The 19011-nt window shown below is 36.1% G+C and overlaps 1 protein-coding gene across 3 annotated transcripts in view; it reads left to right on the top strand.

Moving 5' to 3' along the window:
- The first annotated feature begins 360 nt into the window (after positions 1-360).
- LOC115221560 (DNA repair protein XRCC1) overlaps positions 361-19011 on the top strand; it is a 47842-nt gene continuing 29191 nt past the window's right edge. Inside the window, exons 1-6 of one of the 3 annotated variants that reach the window (XM_036510847.1) lie at positions 361-1408; positions 6946-7038; positions 9270-9374; positions 10127-10285; positions 16406-16510; positions 18862-18982. In XM_036510847.1, the coding sequence (XP_036366740.1) occupies positions 1358-1408; positions 6946-7038; positions 9270-9374; positions 10127-10285; positions 16406-16510; positions 18862-18982 (634 nt within the window). In that variant the 5' untranslated portion in view covers positions 361-1357. Of the gene's footprint in view, positions 1409-2930; positions 3505-6945; positions 7039-9269; positions 9375-10126; positions 10286-16405; positions 16511-18861; positions 18983-19011 lie in introns of those variants that run through there. The other 2 variants (XM_029791762.2, XM_029791763.2) reach the window with 2 other exon arrangements.

Here is a 19011-nt window from a genome sequence, read left to right as displayed (position 1 = left end):
AATACTAAGGTTGATTCATTCGACTAAAAACTCTTCAATGCGGTGCCCTAGCATGTCTGCAGTCTCATGGCTGAAACAAGTAAAAGATACACTTGATTTTATTTGCTTTTAAGAGCTTCATGTGAGTATAAGAACAGAATAAATACACATTTCGAAATTTTTATATTAATCACCTATGTAATTGCTCGTGGCAAATGTTACATTATCTGACCAGTATCTAGTGAACTCACATTGCATTTGTTCTCCGACAGTAAACAGGTCTGATATTCTTGAGCTACAAGTTGATAATGTGAAAGTCGCTCATAAGAATCAAAGGTCGGTCAGCTCTCTTAAACAGTTGAACGGCGAACATAAATTGGTGATTTAAACACTTTACATGGATACGGCCATAATGAATGTAAAGCGAATATGTTACGGTACTTTTTGATAACGGGGTTATAAATTTTATTGTGCGAGACAATTATAGCTTTTGTACTTATTTAAAGTGAAAATACGCATAAAAATTACCCTTAAGGAAAAGGAATTTTTTTGTTTTGACACATTCGCTCATACAACCTTTTATCTCCGTTTAATGGTAAATGTGCAATGAACTGAAAATGCATTGTTTTCTCTTCGGCATTCTATATAGTTTTTCTAATTAATCAGTTCCTTTATCTATTACTCAGCTATTCTTCTACTCCTGGTAATCCTTGAGTTTATGTACCCACTTTACGTTTTAGGCAAGCAGCTATTTTTATTTGGTTAGGCAGCTGACTGGGCAAAACAAACCTGTGATGTGTGTGTGTGCATGCATATATTTACATATATACGTTACAAACAACCGAGCTGGCCATTCTAATAAGTATGTACTAATTTGAATGGCCATCTCTCGTTATTTGTAACACAAAAATGAAAAAAAAGTTTTCCCTGGCACCCACCAAAAAAAAATTTTACCATGAGGAACAGCTATTCCCAAATTTCACCAGCAAATGTTAAGTATCTCAACATCAGTGAGCTCCTGACGAAACATTGATATTTTAAGTCAGTACCTTCTATTACTTTACTAGAAATGCCAACTTTACTTTGCAGAAAGTTAGCAAAAGATGCAACTGTATTTATTTTCAATACTTCCGCCAAAGGGAAAGACATAACTTGGCGATAGAATCTCCTTTTTTTTTTTTTTCGAAAACGAGGCTGTTATTATTTATAACACATTCACATAAACACACACATACATATACACGCGCACATATACATACATGATAGTGCGCCAATTTGATATGTAAAAAAAAAAAATAATAATAATCATAACACTGATTTCCAGCAATAATAGTAAATTTTTGCCTTACTAAAAACAATCTAAGTAGAAAGTGACAAAATGCCAGAAATTAAACTCCAACATATAGTATCATACAGCAGCCAGGACACAGTAAGTATTATATATATATTTATATATAATGTATATACGTATACTACATGCATACATTTATCTATGAAGTAAATATCATGGAAATCTCTATTTTCGTTTACGTTCACTAATTGTGTCTTAAGGACCAGTTACGAGTTTATCAATGGAAATATCTGGAAATATCTTTTATCTAAATCAAATTGGATGTATATGTTTGAATTAAATCGTTTATTTATTTACTAAATGTCGAGATACTAACTACTGTTGTTACGATCGATGGCTAAATAACCGAAGTGGACCATTTTCATCATTTGTATATATAGCAACTAATGGCCATGTGCATTCGTTGCTGTGAGACTGACTTGGGATGTTTGCGTGTGTGTGTGTATATATATATAGGTATTTCTATCTTTAATGGTAATTCGTTAAGGACCTTTTGACAGTGTTTAGGCAATCTAGCTGACCATATACACTCTGATACTGCAGATTCATATACATGCACGTACATGTTCTCTACCAATTAATATATCAATTCATCGCGTATGTAGTGCGTGCATTTGTTATCCTTCTCGTGTTCCCATTAATAAGTTCAGGCGATATACCTTAAATACTACCAAAAATTGTCAGGTAGCAGCTTCGAGCTGATGAATATATGTATGTAATTTTCTTATTAGTTAGAATCCGTCCGAGAAGGAAGTATCTAGAGTTAAGATAACAACAATAATAATTACTACAAGTTGAATTTTAAAAGTATCGGGTATTTTTACTGTTGCACTTTCAAATTTTCTTGTAAAGTGCGTCTTTAGTGGCTCTCTTTCTTTACCTCAAAATTCTAGCCTTTTCACGTTAATGTTCACTAGTAATTATTTGTATAAATGTGAATTTATAATCAGAGTAGAGGAGTTGCAGGTTTCAAGACGTTTGTCCATAAATATTCTCCTTTTCGCCGATTTTGGAAGAGTTGTGTACATCTGCAGGACAGCTAACCTCTGTAACAGTACACGGGGTTTTGCTTTTTTGTCTTAAATAACTATATTAATATTAGATACATTAAGTTTGCCCCTGGTAAAAGTTTTGATTGGAATGCTCCACCAGTACTCCTCGTGTTGATATGTATGTATTCAATAGCAAAGATAATGAAATTATTGTATACAGTGCTCATGTGCATTACAATTCATCAGAAAAAGTAGCCAGAAGTGCAGAAACTGTGCATAGAGTAATACACAGGAAGTGAACAGTGTAAAGAGTCGTTAAAAGAAGTGGTGGGTGGGAACATCAGGTGTACTGTTGGCGAATTTCTGTATGCAAGGAAGTTTTGAAGGATGTTTAAATTTTTCCAGTGAAGCCCTTTCTGCGAATGGCATTGTATATATTTTAGCAACAATATCATGTCGCACTGAGAGTTGTACCTTGACATTTTCAGGTATCTGCTGATAACCTGCATTATGTACTCCGCAGAAGGATGACATAATCGATACTTGGAGTTGCATCATGATCGCTTAAGAACTTCATGGTCTCATTTGTTCATTAGATATTTCATAGCTGCCTTCTTCTCTTGGAGTGCAAAATCGTAACCTTTGAGGTGTGACATGTTGTAACAGTCACGAGTCCAAGAGAGACTACATTCCATGATCTCCCTCAAGTTTATAGGAAACAATCGTGCATAGCCTTTTTGTGATATTCGGAATGTTTCTCGAAGTTTTTGCTGAAGTATACTAGACCTACACTTCGAGATTCAAGTGTGTGTGGGAGGAAAGTGTCATCAGGAAGTGAGTGTTTATTGAGTTGTTCACAACCAGCCTGCAGAATGTTATTTACTTCAATTTTGAACAGTTGGCTGGTGTGTTTATTTTCGCTGCTATTGTTTGGCAGGTGCTGTCTAAGTGATATCAAACATCACTCAAAGACGACCGCCTGCACTGATCTTAACTCTTCCTCCTACTTTTCTTCTGTGGTAGGATTTTTCAATATCACTGTTTATGGAAGTTTGCAGTGGATGTCAGGATCATGCAGGCTTTAATGTCTGTGGAGTGGATTTCCTCTACAGACCAGTCTAGTTTCCTAAATGTTGATACCAGTACTGGTTCTGCAAATGCATTGTGAGATATTGTCTTGATGTAAGTGGAATGTTCTGACTACTGTATCTTTTTAAGTCTGCTGTAATATTCTTTAAGTACTCGATCGTTGTGTACAGTGTGTTTGTATCATATTTTTTCAAAATACCTAGGTATTTGTAACACTCAGGGGAGGTAAAGAGACCATTGATGTATAGGTTTGGAGTTTGAAGGAACAGTATTTCTGCATTCGGTTTGTTAAATATAAGCATTTCTTTTCACTAAATTTCATCCTTATATCAACAGAAAATTTGACAAAATCTAGTTGTTTGCAGTGGCGTATAGTAGTTGTAGTGAGTGTTTTGTCACACTCAATGCCACCAAATTTCAAGCAGGGTATAACAAAAATTTTCCATTAAGATTTGTGCTTAAATTAATGAGTAAGGGTTATAATGAATTTGCTATTTTCGATGGGTGTGCAGTGTATACCTGGCACACCCAGAATATACGCCCCTGATTGTTTGTCAGCATTGTAAAATTTTGAGTATATATTATCCACAAAGAAATTATGGGTTATATTAGTGTTTCTTGCTGACATAGCCAGTGGAATTTCATTAAGTGATGGTGGATCTAGAACCAAAATAAATAGAAACATGAACCGAGAGTCCCCTTCAAATACTCCTTTTGAAATATTTATAACAGCAGAGACAATCTTTCCAGTTTCATTTACAAGTATGAGGATGCTAGAACAGGTGTTCATGAACTAAGACAGCAGATACTTTTACCAAACTGTTTTGACCTAAGTAGCCATGGATGGTGAATAGAATCAAACAACTTTCTATAACTAGATCATGCTGTTATAAGGTTTTCATTGTGTATTCTTGGGAAAAAGCAGCTTTATTTACTAGTTCAGTGCATTTCCGCATTCCTTCCTTTGCATTTGCTTGCTCGTTAGTGTCTGTATTATTGACTTGCAATAGTCTTGAAGGAATGAGTTCAAGCTAACACGTGTACAGTTTGTATGGTTGGCTCTGGGGTTATCTTTCTCTTCCAAGTCACTCTTGGTTAAAGGCTTTTCATGCTATGGCAAGCCAGTTCAGTATCTGGTTTTCCATAATGCTTTGAAATATATGTATAATTAAATGACTGTCTATGAGTCTCTCAAGTACCTTTCCATTGTACAGCTTTCCTACAGCTGTTTCAACATCATTTGCATAGGTTTTACTATTGATGGTGGTTTTGTTTTTTTTTGCTATACTGTATCTAGCTGTACTGTGTTTTGATTAAAATTTTTACTTTCATTCTAGAGCTTAGACCAGAATAATTTTAGATCTTCCTGAAATGGGGCTCTTTTTATAACAATATTTTTCCTTTCATCCTCTAGTATACAGTTTGTGGGTTAGAAGCAAACTTTTGGTTTATAGTGGCTTATATATATTTTTTTAATAAGGACACTTATGCTTTAGAGTTATTAATTTTCCATGAGATCATAAAATTTGGAGTAGGATTTCTATTCTTGTTAATTTTCCCAGGATACATTCTTGGTGTGTTGTAAAATTGTCATACACCTGACACTTTATAATGGCATCCAACTTTAAGAGTGTGTGTGTGAGAGAGACAGACAGACAGACAGAAAGATTTTAACTGAAAGGGCTGTGGTACCTAGCTAAATTCCAAACTGTTTCTCATTCTTCCACTTTCTTATCTGAATAACCCTGCATCAATCTGGATGTGGGTTCTAAAATAGTGCTCTTGCTCTGTTTCTCTAGAAGACATACAAAGTGCAAGAGATAAGGTAACTGTCTACAGTGTAGCAGATGTAAAAACTATATGAATGAATGGAAGCAACTCAAATGGGCCAATGCCATACATTTGGATAAATAATGAAGGGTAGTTAAAGGGACAGCTATGGGTATATTTCAGTTTATTAGACTTCATCAGTGTAATATAGCCTTCACAAGACTGCTTGGTTAGTCAACAAAGATTTTTATTTAGAAAACAATTGAAAATAATTGTTGACTGGTATAATTTCCTGCATTATAAAAAATAATAAAATGACCTGAGGGGACTAACTGAAATGTGGATAAATGGAGTGTGATATACTTGTGCAGTATCTTTTACTTGTTTCAGTCATTGGACTGTGGCCATGCTGGGGCTCTGCCTTGAAGAATTTTTAGTAAAATGAATCAATCCCAGTACATTTTTTTAAGCCTGGTACTTATTCTGTTGGTCTCTTTTGCCAAACTGCTAAGTTATGGGGGACATAAACACACTGACACTAGTTGTCAAGCAGTCATAGGAGACAAAGATTCACACACACACATATATACAATGAGCTTCTTTCAGTTTCTGTCTACCAAATCCACTCACAAGGCTTTGGTCAACTCGAGACTACAGCAGAAGACAATTGCCCAAGCTGCCATACAGTAGGACTGAACCCGCAACCATGTAGTTGTGAAACAAGCTTCTTACCACACAGCTATGCCTGCACCTTTAAGTATGCTAAAAATCCTTAATCCAAAAGGCAGTTAATGTGAAGGATATGTTGAACTGGAAACAAATAAACAAGCATACTTCAATGAAGGTGTAATGTTGAGTGCATGAATGACAGTGCGAATGAGTTGAGAAAGATTAGAATCAGAGAAGTTTGATGTAGCATGCAAGAGAGAAAACTGTCCTGATATGACACATGATGCATGTGGAGGATGCCAGTTGGGTGCAAAAGTAGCAAGCAATTCAAGTGGAAGGATCATGCAAAAGAGGAAGAGAGAAAACATTAGAAGAGGCTTTGAATAAGTGAATATGTATTGTGTACTTTTCTCCATTTGAAAATTCAAACATGCACATACTGTCACAGTATCTTTTAATAGCGCTTGTAAAACTTGAAATGACAGTCTTTGTAATATTTTGCTGTTGTTTAAGGCAGTGAGCTGGCAGAAGCGTTAGCATGCCAGGCGAAATGCTTAGCGGTATTTCATCTGCCGCTTCGTTTTGAGTTCTAATTCTGTCGAGGTCGACTTTGCCTTTCATCCTTTCAGGGTTGATTAAGTAAGTATCAGTTATGCACTGGGGTCGATGTAATCGACTTAATCTATGTGTCTGTCCTTGTTTGTCCTCTCTGTGTTTAACCCCTTGTGGGTAGTAAAGAAATAGGTATTTCGCCTGTCTTTACATTCTGAGTTCAAATTCTGCCAAGGTCAACTTTGCCTTTCATCCTTTCAGGGTTCATAAATTAAGTACCAGTTGTGTGCTGGAGTCGATCTAATCGACTGGCCTCCTCCCCCAAAATTTTGGGCCTTGTGCCTAGAGTAGAAAAGAATTGTTAGCACACTAGACAAAATGCTTTGCAGCATTTCATCTGTACTTACATTCTGAATTCAAATTCTGCCGGGATCAACATTGCCTTTCATCATGGAGGTTGATGTAATTGACTCAGCTCCTACCCCGAAATTGCTGGCCTTGTACCAAAATTTGAAACTAATGTTTTTTGTTGTTATTTTCCAGAATCATCCAGCAGAGAATCTCCTCAAACCTGATGGTGTCCACAAATGGAAATCAGCAAGTGCTGGGGAAAAATCATTATCTGCCATATTACAGGTAATTTGTCTTTATCCTATCACTTGAAAATATTTTTTGCGACAATCTGTTCTAGTAGGTGGGTAGTTGTGCAGTGATGCTGGTGCTGCCACAGTCTCTTTTAATAGTACTTGTAAAACTTGGAATGATAGTCCTTGTAATATTTTGTTGTTGATTAAGGCGGTGAGATGGCAGAATTGTTACCACACTGGGCAAAATGCTTAGCAGCATTTAATCTGTCCTTACATTCTGAGTTCAGATTCCACTGGGGTTGACATTACCTTCCATCTTTTTGAGGTCGATAAAATAAGTACCAGTTGAGCACTGGGGGTTGATGTAATCAACTCAGCTCCTCCCCCGAAATTGTTGGCCTTCTGTCAAAATTTGATATTGATATTTTGTTGTTTAACCCATAAGTTGGCCTTGATTAAACACCTATGATCCAAAGTTTTTTTCCAGACTTAGTGTATCTGGGATTATATTATCAAATAGATGCCTTCCTTTTTCAAAACAGAAATGTGGCTACTATGATAGACAGTATCCTATCTCAAAGAAGATTTGATTCTCCTCCTTAACATCATAAAATTAGAGTTAAACATCAGCTCTTAGACTGTAGAAAACATCTTATTATATATTCCATTACTTAGGCCACAAAATTAATCCTTGTTGAGCCAGTCCTTAAATTAGTGTCAAAGGTAATGTATATGGACAAGGACTGCTGCATAAAGAAGTGCCAGTCTCTAATTGTGGAGGGAATCTGGAAGAGGTAGATGTAGGAAGATGTGGGATGAGGTGGTGAACTATGATCTTTAGATGTTAAGTCTCATGGAGCCGATGACAAGTAACTGAGATTTTTAGTGATTTAATTGTGCTCGAGAAGACATGTCAGGCTGAAATCATAAATGTGGCCAGTGACATTGAAAGGCACCCAGTACACTCTGTGGAGTGGTTAGCATTAGGAAGAGCATTCAGTTGTAGAAACCAAGCCAAGACAAACTGGAGCCTAATGCAGCTCTCTGGCCTATCAGCCCTAGTCAAACCATCTTACCCATGCGAGCATAGAAAAATGAATGATAATGATGAGTGTTTTCAAAAGAAAGCTATTCCATATTTGTATTAGTTTATATAAATAACAGTCAAATGGGCAAGACTTCTGCCCCCCCCCCCCCATAAAAAACCCCCACTCCCCCCACTTTTCAGCTACGGAGAATACGAATCTGCAAAAAAAATTGGCAAAAATCGACATTTCTAAATTACACCCCCACCCCCATTTCCTTCATTTTTAACTTTTTGCACAATTTTTTTCTCAAAATATGCGGAAAAATACAGAGATTATGATTCTGAAAAAAAATTTCCAAAAATCTTTGTAAAATTTTTTTTTTCTAAATATGCGGAAAAATCATGATTCGGACAATAATTTTAAATCATTTCTGTACTTACGGTTTTAGGGTTAGTGTTGAGGAAAAAAGTCAAAATTGAAGTAGTTGGATGGAGGGGTAGAAACGGGGGGAAATTTTCACAATGCTGATTTTTGGCAATTTTCCAGAACCTCCATATCTGAAAATGGCAATTTTTGGCAAAAAAAAAATTACAAAAATAAACAAATTTGGGAGAAAATGGGGTGGGGTCTTTCCGTCAAATGTTTGGGTGTTGATATAATCTATGCTTTCCCACCAAATAAATGGATTTCTGTAAAAGATAGCTATTATCTTTATTATTTTCATTACTGTAAGTGGGAAGGCAGCAAACTGGCAAAATCCTTAACAGAAGTATGGAAGAAATGCTTCACAACATTTCTTTTATACTTTTGTTCTCAGTTCAAATTTCGCCAAGGTCAGCTTTGGCTTTCCATCCTTTCAGGGTTGATAAATTAAGTATCAATTGAACACTGGGGTTGATGTAATCGACTAGCCTCTGCCCCCAAAGTTGTGCCAAAATTTGAAACCATTATTACTACAAGTGTATAGTTAAATCATTAGTGTGCTAAAGAATATATTTGCAGTATTTAGTTATGCTACTTTATGTTCTGAGTTGCTTTTAACAAATTCTGCTGTTGTTATTTACTTTGCCTTCATCCTTCCTCTCACACATACTCTTTTTTTCAAATATGCATATATATATATTCTATCTCTTTCTTTCTCTTTCCTATCTCTCTCTCCCAATTATTATTGTTTTTTTGTTTTTTTTGAAAAAATGAAATATTAACTTGGTTATTTTTAAAAATTCATTTCTTATATTTTGTCTATCTTCAGTTTGAAAAAGCCTCAAAAATCCACTCAATTGATATCGGAAATGATGGCTCTGCTTTTATTGAGGTTTTGGTGGGACGATCCTCATCTCACAATGAAGATTTCAAGGTTTGTCTTAATGCAACTGTTATCATCATCTACTACTACTGCTACTACTACTACTACTACTACTACTACTACTACTACTATAGTGGCAAGCTGGCAGAAACGTTAGCATGCCGGGCGAAATGCTTGGCAGCATTTCGTCTCCCGTTACGTTCTGAGTTCAAATTCCGCCGAAGTCGACTTTGCCTTTCATCCTTTCGGGGTTGATAAATTAAGTACCAGTTACACACTGGGGTCGATGTAATTAACTCAATCCCTTTGTCTGTCCTTGTTTGTCCCCTCTATGTTTAGCCCCTTGTGGGCAATAAAGAAATAAGAATCATTAGTAAACCTGACAGAATGGCATTTTGTCCATCTTTACATTCTGAATTCAAATTCTGCCAAGGTTGGCTTTGCCTTTCATTTTTTTGGAGTCAGTAAAATAAGTACCCGTTGAGCACTGGAGTTGATTTAATCAACCTAGCTCCTCCCCCAAACCTACTGGCCTTGTGCTACAATTTGAGATCAATATTAAAAGTGGAGTCATGGCAGAATTGTTAACATGTCAGACAAAATGCTTTGTGTCATTTCTTCTGGTTTTAGTTCAAATTCTGCTAAGGCTGATTTTGCCTTACATCCATGCGAGATCATAAAAATAAATACCAGTCAAGTACAGGGATCAGTGAGATTGACTAGCCCCCTCACCTATAATTTCAGACCTTGTGCCTATAGCAAAAATGACTATTATATATATTCTTCTTTTTCCTGTTTATCAGGTTATTCTTGTCACATCATCATTTATGTCTCCAATGGAAAGCCGGAATAATACAAATCGATTCAGTGTACGCATGTTTGGTTCAGAAAAGTTAAGCAAGCCTGCAACTGAAGAGAAGTGGGACCGAGTAAAAATAATATGTACTCAGCCATTTAACAAGGTTAGTTTTGTTCTGTTTTGCATTCTCTTTTTAATTTGATTAATATTTTTTTTTTTTTTTGCTAAAATTGCTTGGTTTATCTTTTTCTTTATTGTTTGTATAAAGATGGTGTATAAAAAAAAGGGGGATCAGAGGTCCTTCCCAAGTCATACTGACTCATAAGCACCAGTTTCCTGGTTTCCATGGCATATATATTCCTCATCTGAATGGGATGCTGGTCTGTCACAGGATTACTCATTTCTGCCAGCTGAGTAACCTGGAACAATGTGAAATGAAGTGTGTGGCTCAAGAACACATATCGTCGGGTCCAGGAATTGAAACCACAATCTTCAATCTTACAATCATGAATCCAACTCCCTAACCACTAAGCCACCACTAAAAAAGGTGTGTAGTTGGTTAGAAATAGAATATAGCTTATTAAGGAAGAAATATAGTTGATTAACTAAAACCTAATTGTTACTTCAGTAATCGATTATAATCAATTAACAGAAGTCTAATATTCTAAGTTTGAAATTTTGGTACAAGGCCAGTAATTTCCAGGAAGGGGATATATTGATAACATTAACCCCAGTGTTCAACTGGTACATATTTTATTGACCCCCAAAAGTATGAAAGGCAAAGGTGACATTGGCAGAATTTGAACTCAGAACGTAAAGACAGACAAAATGCCGCTAAGCATTTTGCCTGAAACGCTCACAAGTCTGCCAGTTTACCACCTTACAGAAGCCTAATCATCATCGTCATCATTATTTAACACTTGTTTTCCATGCTGGCATGGGTCAGACAATTTGACAGGGGCTGGCTAGGCAGAAGACTGCACCAGACTTCACTGGCTATTTGGGTAGATGTTTTTATAGCTGGATGCCCTTCCTAACACCAACCACCTTACAGAGTGGGCTGAGTGCTTTTTATGTGGTACCAGTGTCAGCGAGGTTTGTTTTGGCATGTTTTTACAGTGTGGACTAGATGCACCACCACTGGTGGGGTCACCAACTAATTTACAAGACAAAGATCCTTTGAGCAGTAGAGAGAAGGGGCATTGGAAAACATGGCCTTGTGCCAGGTGATGAGAGGTTAAAGTGTAACAGAATGATAGAAACAGGTGTGTTGCTGTAGAGGAGCTACATGGTTACCCAGTATAACAGTATATACTTTATTAACAGAAATTCAATATATTTTGATTAATGAAATTTGACCTAACCTTGAAAATATATAACTTTACTGAAATGCTTTCATTTATGAAATACTACATATAGTATTTTCACTTTCTATTCCAATTTCGCTAACCATGTCCCAAGTATACTCTTTCTGATACTAACTATTCACTATAAAATTGATTGGTTATTTAACTATCTAGCATTAAGATTTCTTTGTGAGATGCAATGCTTATTTATTTACATTGTTTTAAATTAATCACACATTATCTTGTAGGTTCAAGATTTCAGTGGTGTGTTTGTATATTTTTAGAATGATATTGTTGGGTAGGTTTGAGAGGTTGGGTCTGGTCAGTTTTAACATAAAACAAGTGGAATATTTGGGCCAGATTTGGCTGGATTACATGCTAAAGGGTTAATTAGAAAAGGCATTATGTTACTCCAATAATTTCTTCAAAGATGTAAATCTGAATTTGCAGACCCATGTAATCTGTAGTAACATCTTGATCTTAGACAGGTAGTTTTCTTTTCATATTCAAAATAAATTTTAACTTAGAGCAGCTGTTTATTTTTTTTTTCAGTGTCAAAGTGTCGACAGCTTTGAAGGGCTGTTTTTGTTTTGCTTAGTCAGAAAGAAAGAGCAGTTTCCATAACATTTTTCAGGGTCTCCAATATTGGTTTGATGCAGATTGGAAGTCTTCCTCAGGCAGGGCATTTTCCTCAATGCTTGCAATATAGTGGACTCGACTTAAGCCCTGATGGTGGTGTATACACTTGGCAACGAATTAAGTCAACCTCCCAAGAACAGGAGCAGTTCTTTCAGTGGGCTTTCACACAATTTGCATCTACTAAATTTCATTTTCAAGTTTTAGTTGACCTCAAGGTTAAGGCAGAGGACACTTGCTCAATGTGTCACACTTTGGAGTTGAACCTGAAACCATATCATTGTGAAGTGACCTTCTGAACCACACAACTGAACTATTACAACCTCCATTAATGGCATCATAGGTCATATCTGGAAGCAAACTATGGGTTTCACAAACAAATCCTTCTTTACTGAAAATATTCATTAACCTTTTAGTATCTAAACCAACCACATCCAGCCCAAATATTCTACCTGTATTATGTTCAAACCAACCAGATCCAGCTCATGCACCTGATGAATGACAATGACTGGTCCCTAGCTGGTGACTGGATGGGGAGGCTGTCTTCTCAACCAATATGCTGCTGGATGATGAACTCTGCTGATGTTATTCTATGCTTTCTGATTCATGGCACTGAGCTTAGCATACTCAAGGTTGAGATGCTGCGACTTCACGTCTTCCTCAGTTTATTTCACCTGTGTCTTCTTTGGTGTGCTGTACTGGATTCTCCAATGTGTGGATCACACCTACCTACCATGTCATTTTAAAAGTAAACAATCACAAGGAAATCTTGAAACCATGAGACAATGTGTGATTGATTCAGAATAATGTGAATGAATAAGCATTCTATTTGATAGAATAATCTGAATGCTAAAAGGTTAAATAGTCTACTGCTTTGCCCTGTATTTCTTCTCTATTTCCTCTACAAGAATAAATGTTGCTCTTTATGACCCAATAAGCTAGCATCAGCATTCTTGTAAAAAAAGAAAAAGTAACCAACTCTTTAGGTCACATCTGGCAGTTCCCCAAAAAATGCAAAACACATTGGAAAACTGAGTAATATATACATTATACCTGAAAGGAAGAGGAGATGGTCACAACAGCAATGGCTTATGAAGCTTCTACATGACTAAGGTGGACTTGTTGCTAAACAACTCTATTTAGATCTTTAGCTCTTGCTGTGTAAAACCCAGTTTCCCTTGAACCCACACAACTGCTTTTGTTTTTCTACTGCTTGGTCTTCTACTGTACTCCACCTCTCCTCTCTCTCTCTCTCTCTCTATATATATATATATATATATATATATATATATATATATATATAGGCACAGGAGTGGCTGTGTGGTAAGTAGCTTGCTAACCAACCACATGGTTCCGGGTTCAGTCCCACTGCGTGGCATCTTGGGCAAGTGTCTTCTGCTATAGCCCCGGGCCGATCAATGCCTTGTGAGTGGATTTGGTAGACGGAAACTGAAAGAGGCCTGTCGTATATATGTGTATATATATATATATATATATATGTGTGTGTGTGTGTTTGTGTCTGTGTTTGTTCCCCTAGCATTGTTTGACAACCGATGCTGGTGTGTTTACGTCCCCGTCACTTAGCGGTTCGGCAAAAAGAGACCGATAGAATAAGTACTGGGCTTACAAAAAGAATAAGTCCCGGGGTCGAGTTGCTCGACTAAAGGCGGTGCTCCAGCATGGCCGCAGTCAAATGACTGAAACAAGTAAAAAAAAAAAAAAACCTATATATATATATATGTGTGTGTATATATATATATAATATATATATATATATATATATATTCTACACACAACGTTACATACAATGATCCTTAATACAATAGAAGTCTATCTCTAGCTTGCAATGATCCACATTGTAACATGCACTAACCGCTTGTAACATGCACTAACCACTCTCTCTCTTTCTCTCTTTCTCCATTGTTTGTGTGTTTAGACAGATAGATAGATAACCTCCATTCATTCATTCGCTAACTTTATTAGTTTATTACTGTTCCTATTATCCACCTTTTTCTCTCTTCTTTTAACATGCTCCCCCACACACATACACACACACAATGTGTGTTTGTTTTTATTTAGATTGAGTATTGTTTTATCATGGTTATTATTTAGTTCTTTGGGAAGGCGAGGGTGTTGGGTTTTTTTGTGACATCTCATGTAAAACACAGAGAAAAGGTCATAATTAAACATTAGCATTCACCAATAATAAAACAGAATGTATGTAATACTGTATAGCTTGTTATGAGTAGATGATTGTTCACAAAACTAAGCAACAAATGTATAAGTGCATATGCACTTCTAGATAGATGTGTGTTTGTGTGTATATATACACACACACACACACACACAGTCACATGAAACCCTCTGGACGAAGTTTGACATTTCTGGAAAAATTATTATACTAGAATATTCCTGTTGATTTTATTTTATTTCAAGCCTGTCACTTTTCAACTAAATGTGATTTATAAATACCTATTAAATTTCTTTACTTACAGCTGTAATTACCTATTTAATGTAATTACAATTATATCTAACCCTTTTAGCATTTAAACTGACCATATCTGGCTCAGTTATTGTCCCTATATTTTACATTCAAATTGCCCAGATCCAACTTCTCACATTTACTCTATAATGTCATTCTAACTGGCATTCCTTCAGTTACAACAACAAGCGCTCCAATTGATTTGTTCAATGGAACAGCCTACTCATGAAATAAACATGCAAGTGGCTGAGCACTTCTCAGTCCTGCGTATTCTTATTGTAGTTCTCAGCGAAATTCAGTATGACATAGAATGTGACCAGGCTGGCCCTTTGAATTGCAGGTACAAATCATTTTTTTCCAGCTGAGTGGACTGGAGCAACATGAAATAAAGTGTCTTGCTCAAGGACACAGTGCACCACCAGGAATTGAACTCATGACCTTACAATCATGAGCTGAATACCCTAACCACTTAGCCATGCACCTTCACAATTGTTATTCAGTAACGTCATTCTAAAAATAAACAATCGCATCATTGAAATCTTGAAGCTGATGATAATTCATGGTTAACTCAAAGCAGTGTGAGTAAATAAGCATTACACTTGATGGAGTAATCTCAATGTTAAAGGGTTAAAACATTGAAATCCTCTGCAATTGTTTTTAAAAAAAAAACAAAGGAAAGAAAAAAAATACGAAAAGTTATCGTGGATGTATTTACTTCAAAATGCTGCCTTTTTTTTTTTTTTAACATTTTGTTGTATGATTTTATGAATAATTATATTTTATAAAATAATAGGTTTAGCAGTGTGAAAAGTTTTTTGAAATATGGCCTTGTCAGATGGCTGATAACTTCAGTGAGGCCTTCCTGCATAAAAAAGCTTCTCCACTTTTTGTCTAACAGTATTTAATTTTGCTGTATCCACCTGTTTTCAGAGTTTGTCCAGGCAGAAGTTAACTTTGCTTTTCATCTCTGTTGGATAGGTGGAAATCAGTAACATGAATATCCCTTATCTGGTGATAGTTTAATCAAATATACTACTCCCCTGCATCTGTCCTTACATTCTGAGTTCAAATTCTGCCAACGTCAACTTTGCCTTTCATCCGTTTGGGGTCAATGAAATAAGCACCAGTTGAACACTCAGATTGATGTAATCAAATATCTCCAAAATATCTCCAAAATTTCAGGCCTTGTGCCTTTAGTAGAAAGAATTATTATCATCATTATTATTATTATTATTATTATTATTATTATTATTATTATTATTATTATTATTACTACTACTACTACTACTACTACTACTACTACTACTACTACTACTACTACTATTATTATTGTTATTATTATTATTATTATTATTATTATTGGTTGGCATAATCAGTAGAGCATTGGATAAAGTGCCTTGAGGTATTTAGTTAGACCCCTTTACAATCTTAGCTTCTACTGAGGTCAACTTTGCCATTCATCTCTCTGATATCAACAAAATAAAGTACAAATCAAGTACCAGAGTTGATTTGATCACCTAACACCCTTCTAAATTTCTATCTCTGTGCCTGCTATATGGATTGGCAGAGTCAGTAGAGAATCAGACAAAATGCTTTGTGGTATTTCTTTGGATACTACATTTTGAGTTCAAATCCTGCTGAGATCAGTTTCGCCTTCCATCTTTTCAGGGTTGATAAAATAAAGTATTGGTGAAGTACTAGGGTTGATGTAATTGGTTGTCCCTCTCCACTGCAACTTGAAGCATTGTGCCCATGTTAGAAGCAATCATCATCATCATCATGTTTAATGTTTATTTTTTTTCTACTCATTAAATTTCAGACTACCAATTATGGCTTATCATTTATAAAATTTCATTCTCCCCCATCTTCAGAAAACCGATCACGTGCTACTGTAAGCACAGTGGACAATGAAGAGGATGATTTAGTAAGTATATGTACATAAAATATATATATATATAGGTGCAGGAGTGGCTGTGTGGTAAGAAGCTTGCTTCCCAATCACATGGTTCCAGGTTCAGTTCCACTACATGTCACCTTGGGCAAGTGTCTTCTATCATAGCCTTGGGCCAACCTAAGTCTTGTGAGTGGATTTAGTAGATGGAAACTGAAAGTAGCTTGTCGTGTGTATATATTATATGTGTGTGTGTGTCTGTGTTTGTCCCCCCACCATCACTTGACAACTGATGTTGGTGTGCTTATGTCTCCATAACTTAGTGGTATGACAAAAGAGACTGATAAAATAAGTAGGCTGTGAGAATGTGTGTGGGGAAAGGTAGATTAGTTCATGGCAAGAGTGAGAGATGTATGGTGGTGAAGAAGGAAGTTTGATGGCATAGAAGGGCAATCAATGGAAAATGTGAGTGAAGAGGAACAGTGTAAAGAATGAATGATGAATAGCAAGTGAAATGGTCTTAGGCACCAGTATCAGAGAAAAAGATGATGAAATACGCACTTCTGCTCACATTAAATTACAGCAGTTAGGGTAGGTGATGGAGGGGTCAGTGATAGATAAATGGTGTGTGGTGGGGATAGCTTGAGGAGGAAATTGGGTAAGGAGCCCAGTTACATCAGCATGTAACTTTTCTTCGAAACTACGTAGAGTGACCAGTTTGTATAAATGAAAAATTGGTTTCATGTCTTATGTTTTTATTTAAGTATATGAAATGAACCATTTTGTTAGTAAATAGCTGAAACAGGCTTATAACATGTAGTGTACACATAAGTTAACAATGTGAACACAAAAAGCATAGTTAAATTGATTTATTTCAAGGTTGCTTAAAGCTTTTCCTTTGTAATAGTTTATGCACATGCACTGTACAATCAAGTGAGGTACTTTGCCATTTTTGAATTTTGGTACTCTATATAAACCCTTTTATTGACTAGATCAGTAAGTTGGATTAAGTTGCATAATAGAAGTATTTTATGAGTATCAAGATAAAGTATATTTTTCATTCGTCCAGTCTTTAACCAGCTGAATTGGTAGATTTTTCCCTAATTATCAGAAACAGTCACTCTTTATTGAAAGTTGTCAAGATATTAACTAGTCCAGTTTGTTATGTAGTCATTCCAGAGAGTTCTCTGGAGAGCAAAATATGAAATTGGGACCATCAAATTCCATCTATATCATCATCATCATTTAATGTCCGTTTTCCATGCTAGCATGGGTTGGACGGTTCAACTGGGGTCTGGGGAGCCAGTAGGTTGCGCCAGGCCCAGTCTGATCTGGCAGTGTTTCTACAGCTGGATGCCCTTCCTAACGCCAACCACTCCGTGAGTGTAGTGGGTGCTTTTTACGTGCCACCTGCACAGGTGCCAGACGAGGCTGGCAAACGGCCACAATCGGATGGTGCTTTTTACGTGCCACCGGCACGGAGGCCTGTCGGGGCGGCACTGGCAACGGCCACGTTCGGATGGTTCTCTTATATGCCACTGGCACTGGTATCTCAGCTACAATTTCCATTGATGTTGATCGATTTCGATTTTGATTTTCACTTGCCTCAACAGGTCTTCACAAGTAGGGTTTGTGTCACAAGAAGGAAAGGTATGCATAAGTGGGCAGGCTATGTCCAGGTAGAGGTTATGCATTATTTTTCATGAAAATTAAAATTAAGGGTGTATGTAACACATAGATTTAAAGTTTTTGCTTACCCACATTTATTAAGACAAAAATCCCCAGAATCTAAGCTTTAATCATTTTTTCAGATTATTTCTATTATTTCAATTTAGTTTATTTAAAATGACATATAAAAAGACTTAGACACTGGATTATTACAGATAATCTACTCTTAGCTTATGCGACAACGTGTTATTCATGCAATTATAAGTTTTTAAGACAATTTAGATCCCATCACACACTTTTATAGTAAATATGATGTGAAATTTTAGCTATTTCTTTTTCCCATAACATGTCAACATACCATGTCAGATTTTTTTACTTCTTTGCAAGTAGGCTTCAGGACCTATTTTTCTGTCTACCTCTTCAGTAACTTTCTTCAATTAAGACTGAACTGAAGATTGAGTCACAAGATGTGATGTTCCCATTTGAGATTGACAAAGAGTGATGCCTGCTTGCATAGTTCAGTGGTGATACTAGTTTATCAAATGTTCATAACCATTTCATTACTACCTGCTGATAGATTTTCCATTACAGTACTTAGAGTTTTTTTGTATTCTCTGCTCAGTATGTAATTTTTACACTCTTGTACAAGAGAATAGATAATGCCATCATCATCATCATCATCATCATCATTATTAATTTATTGTTCAATATTATAGAATAATCCAAAGAAAATTGGTGCCTTCTTTTTCCGCCAAGATGAGGAGGATAAAAAAGATTTAAAAGTTGGAAGCCTCTTTGCTCGACAAAAGGAAAAACCAGAAAGTTCACCTTTAACAGGTAAATTTTGCTCTCTTTTGCTTCTGAGT

Source organism: Octopus sinensis, linkage group LG18 (assembly GCF_006345805.1).
Source record: "Octopus sinensis linkage group LG18, ASM634580v1, whole genome shotgun sequence".
Taxonomy (NCBI): domain Eukaryota; kingdom Metazoa; phylum Mollusca; class Cephalopoda; order Octopoda; family Octopodidae; genus Octopus; species Octopus sinensis.
The sequence above is the reverse complement of the archived record's forward strand: the minus strand, read 5'-3'. Positions and strand labels throughout refer to the sequence as shown.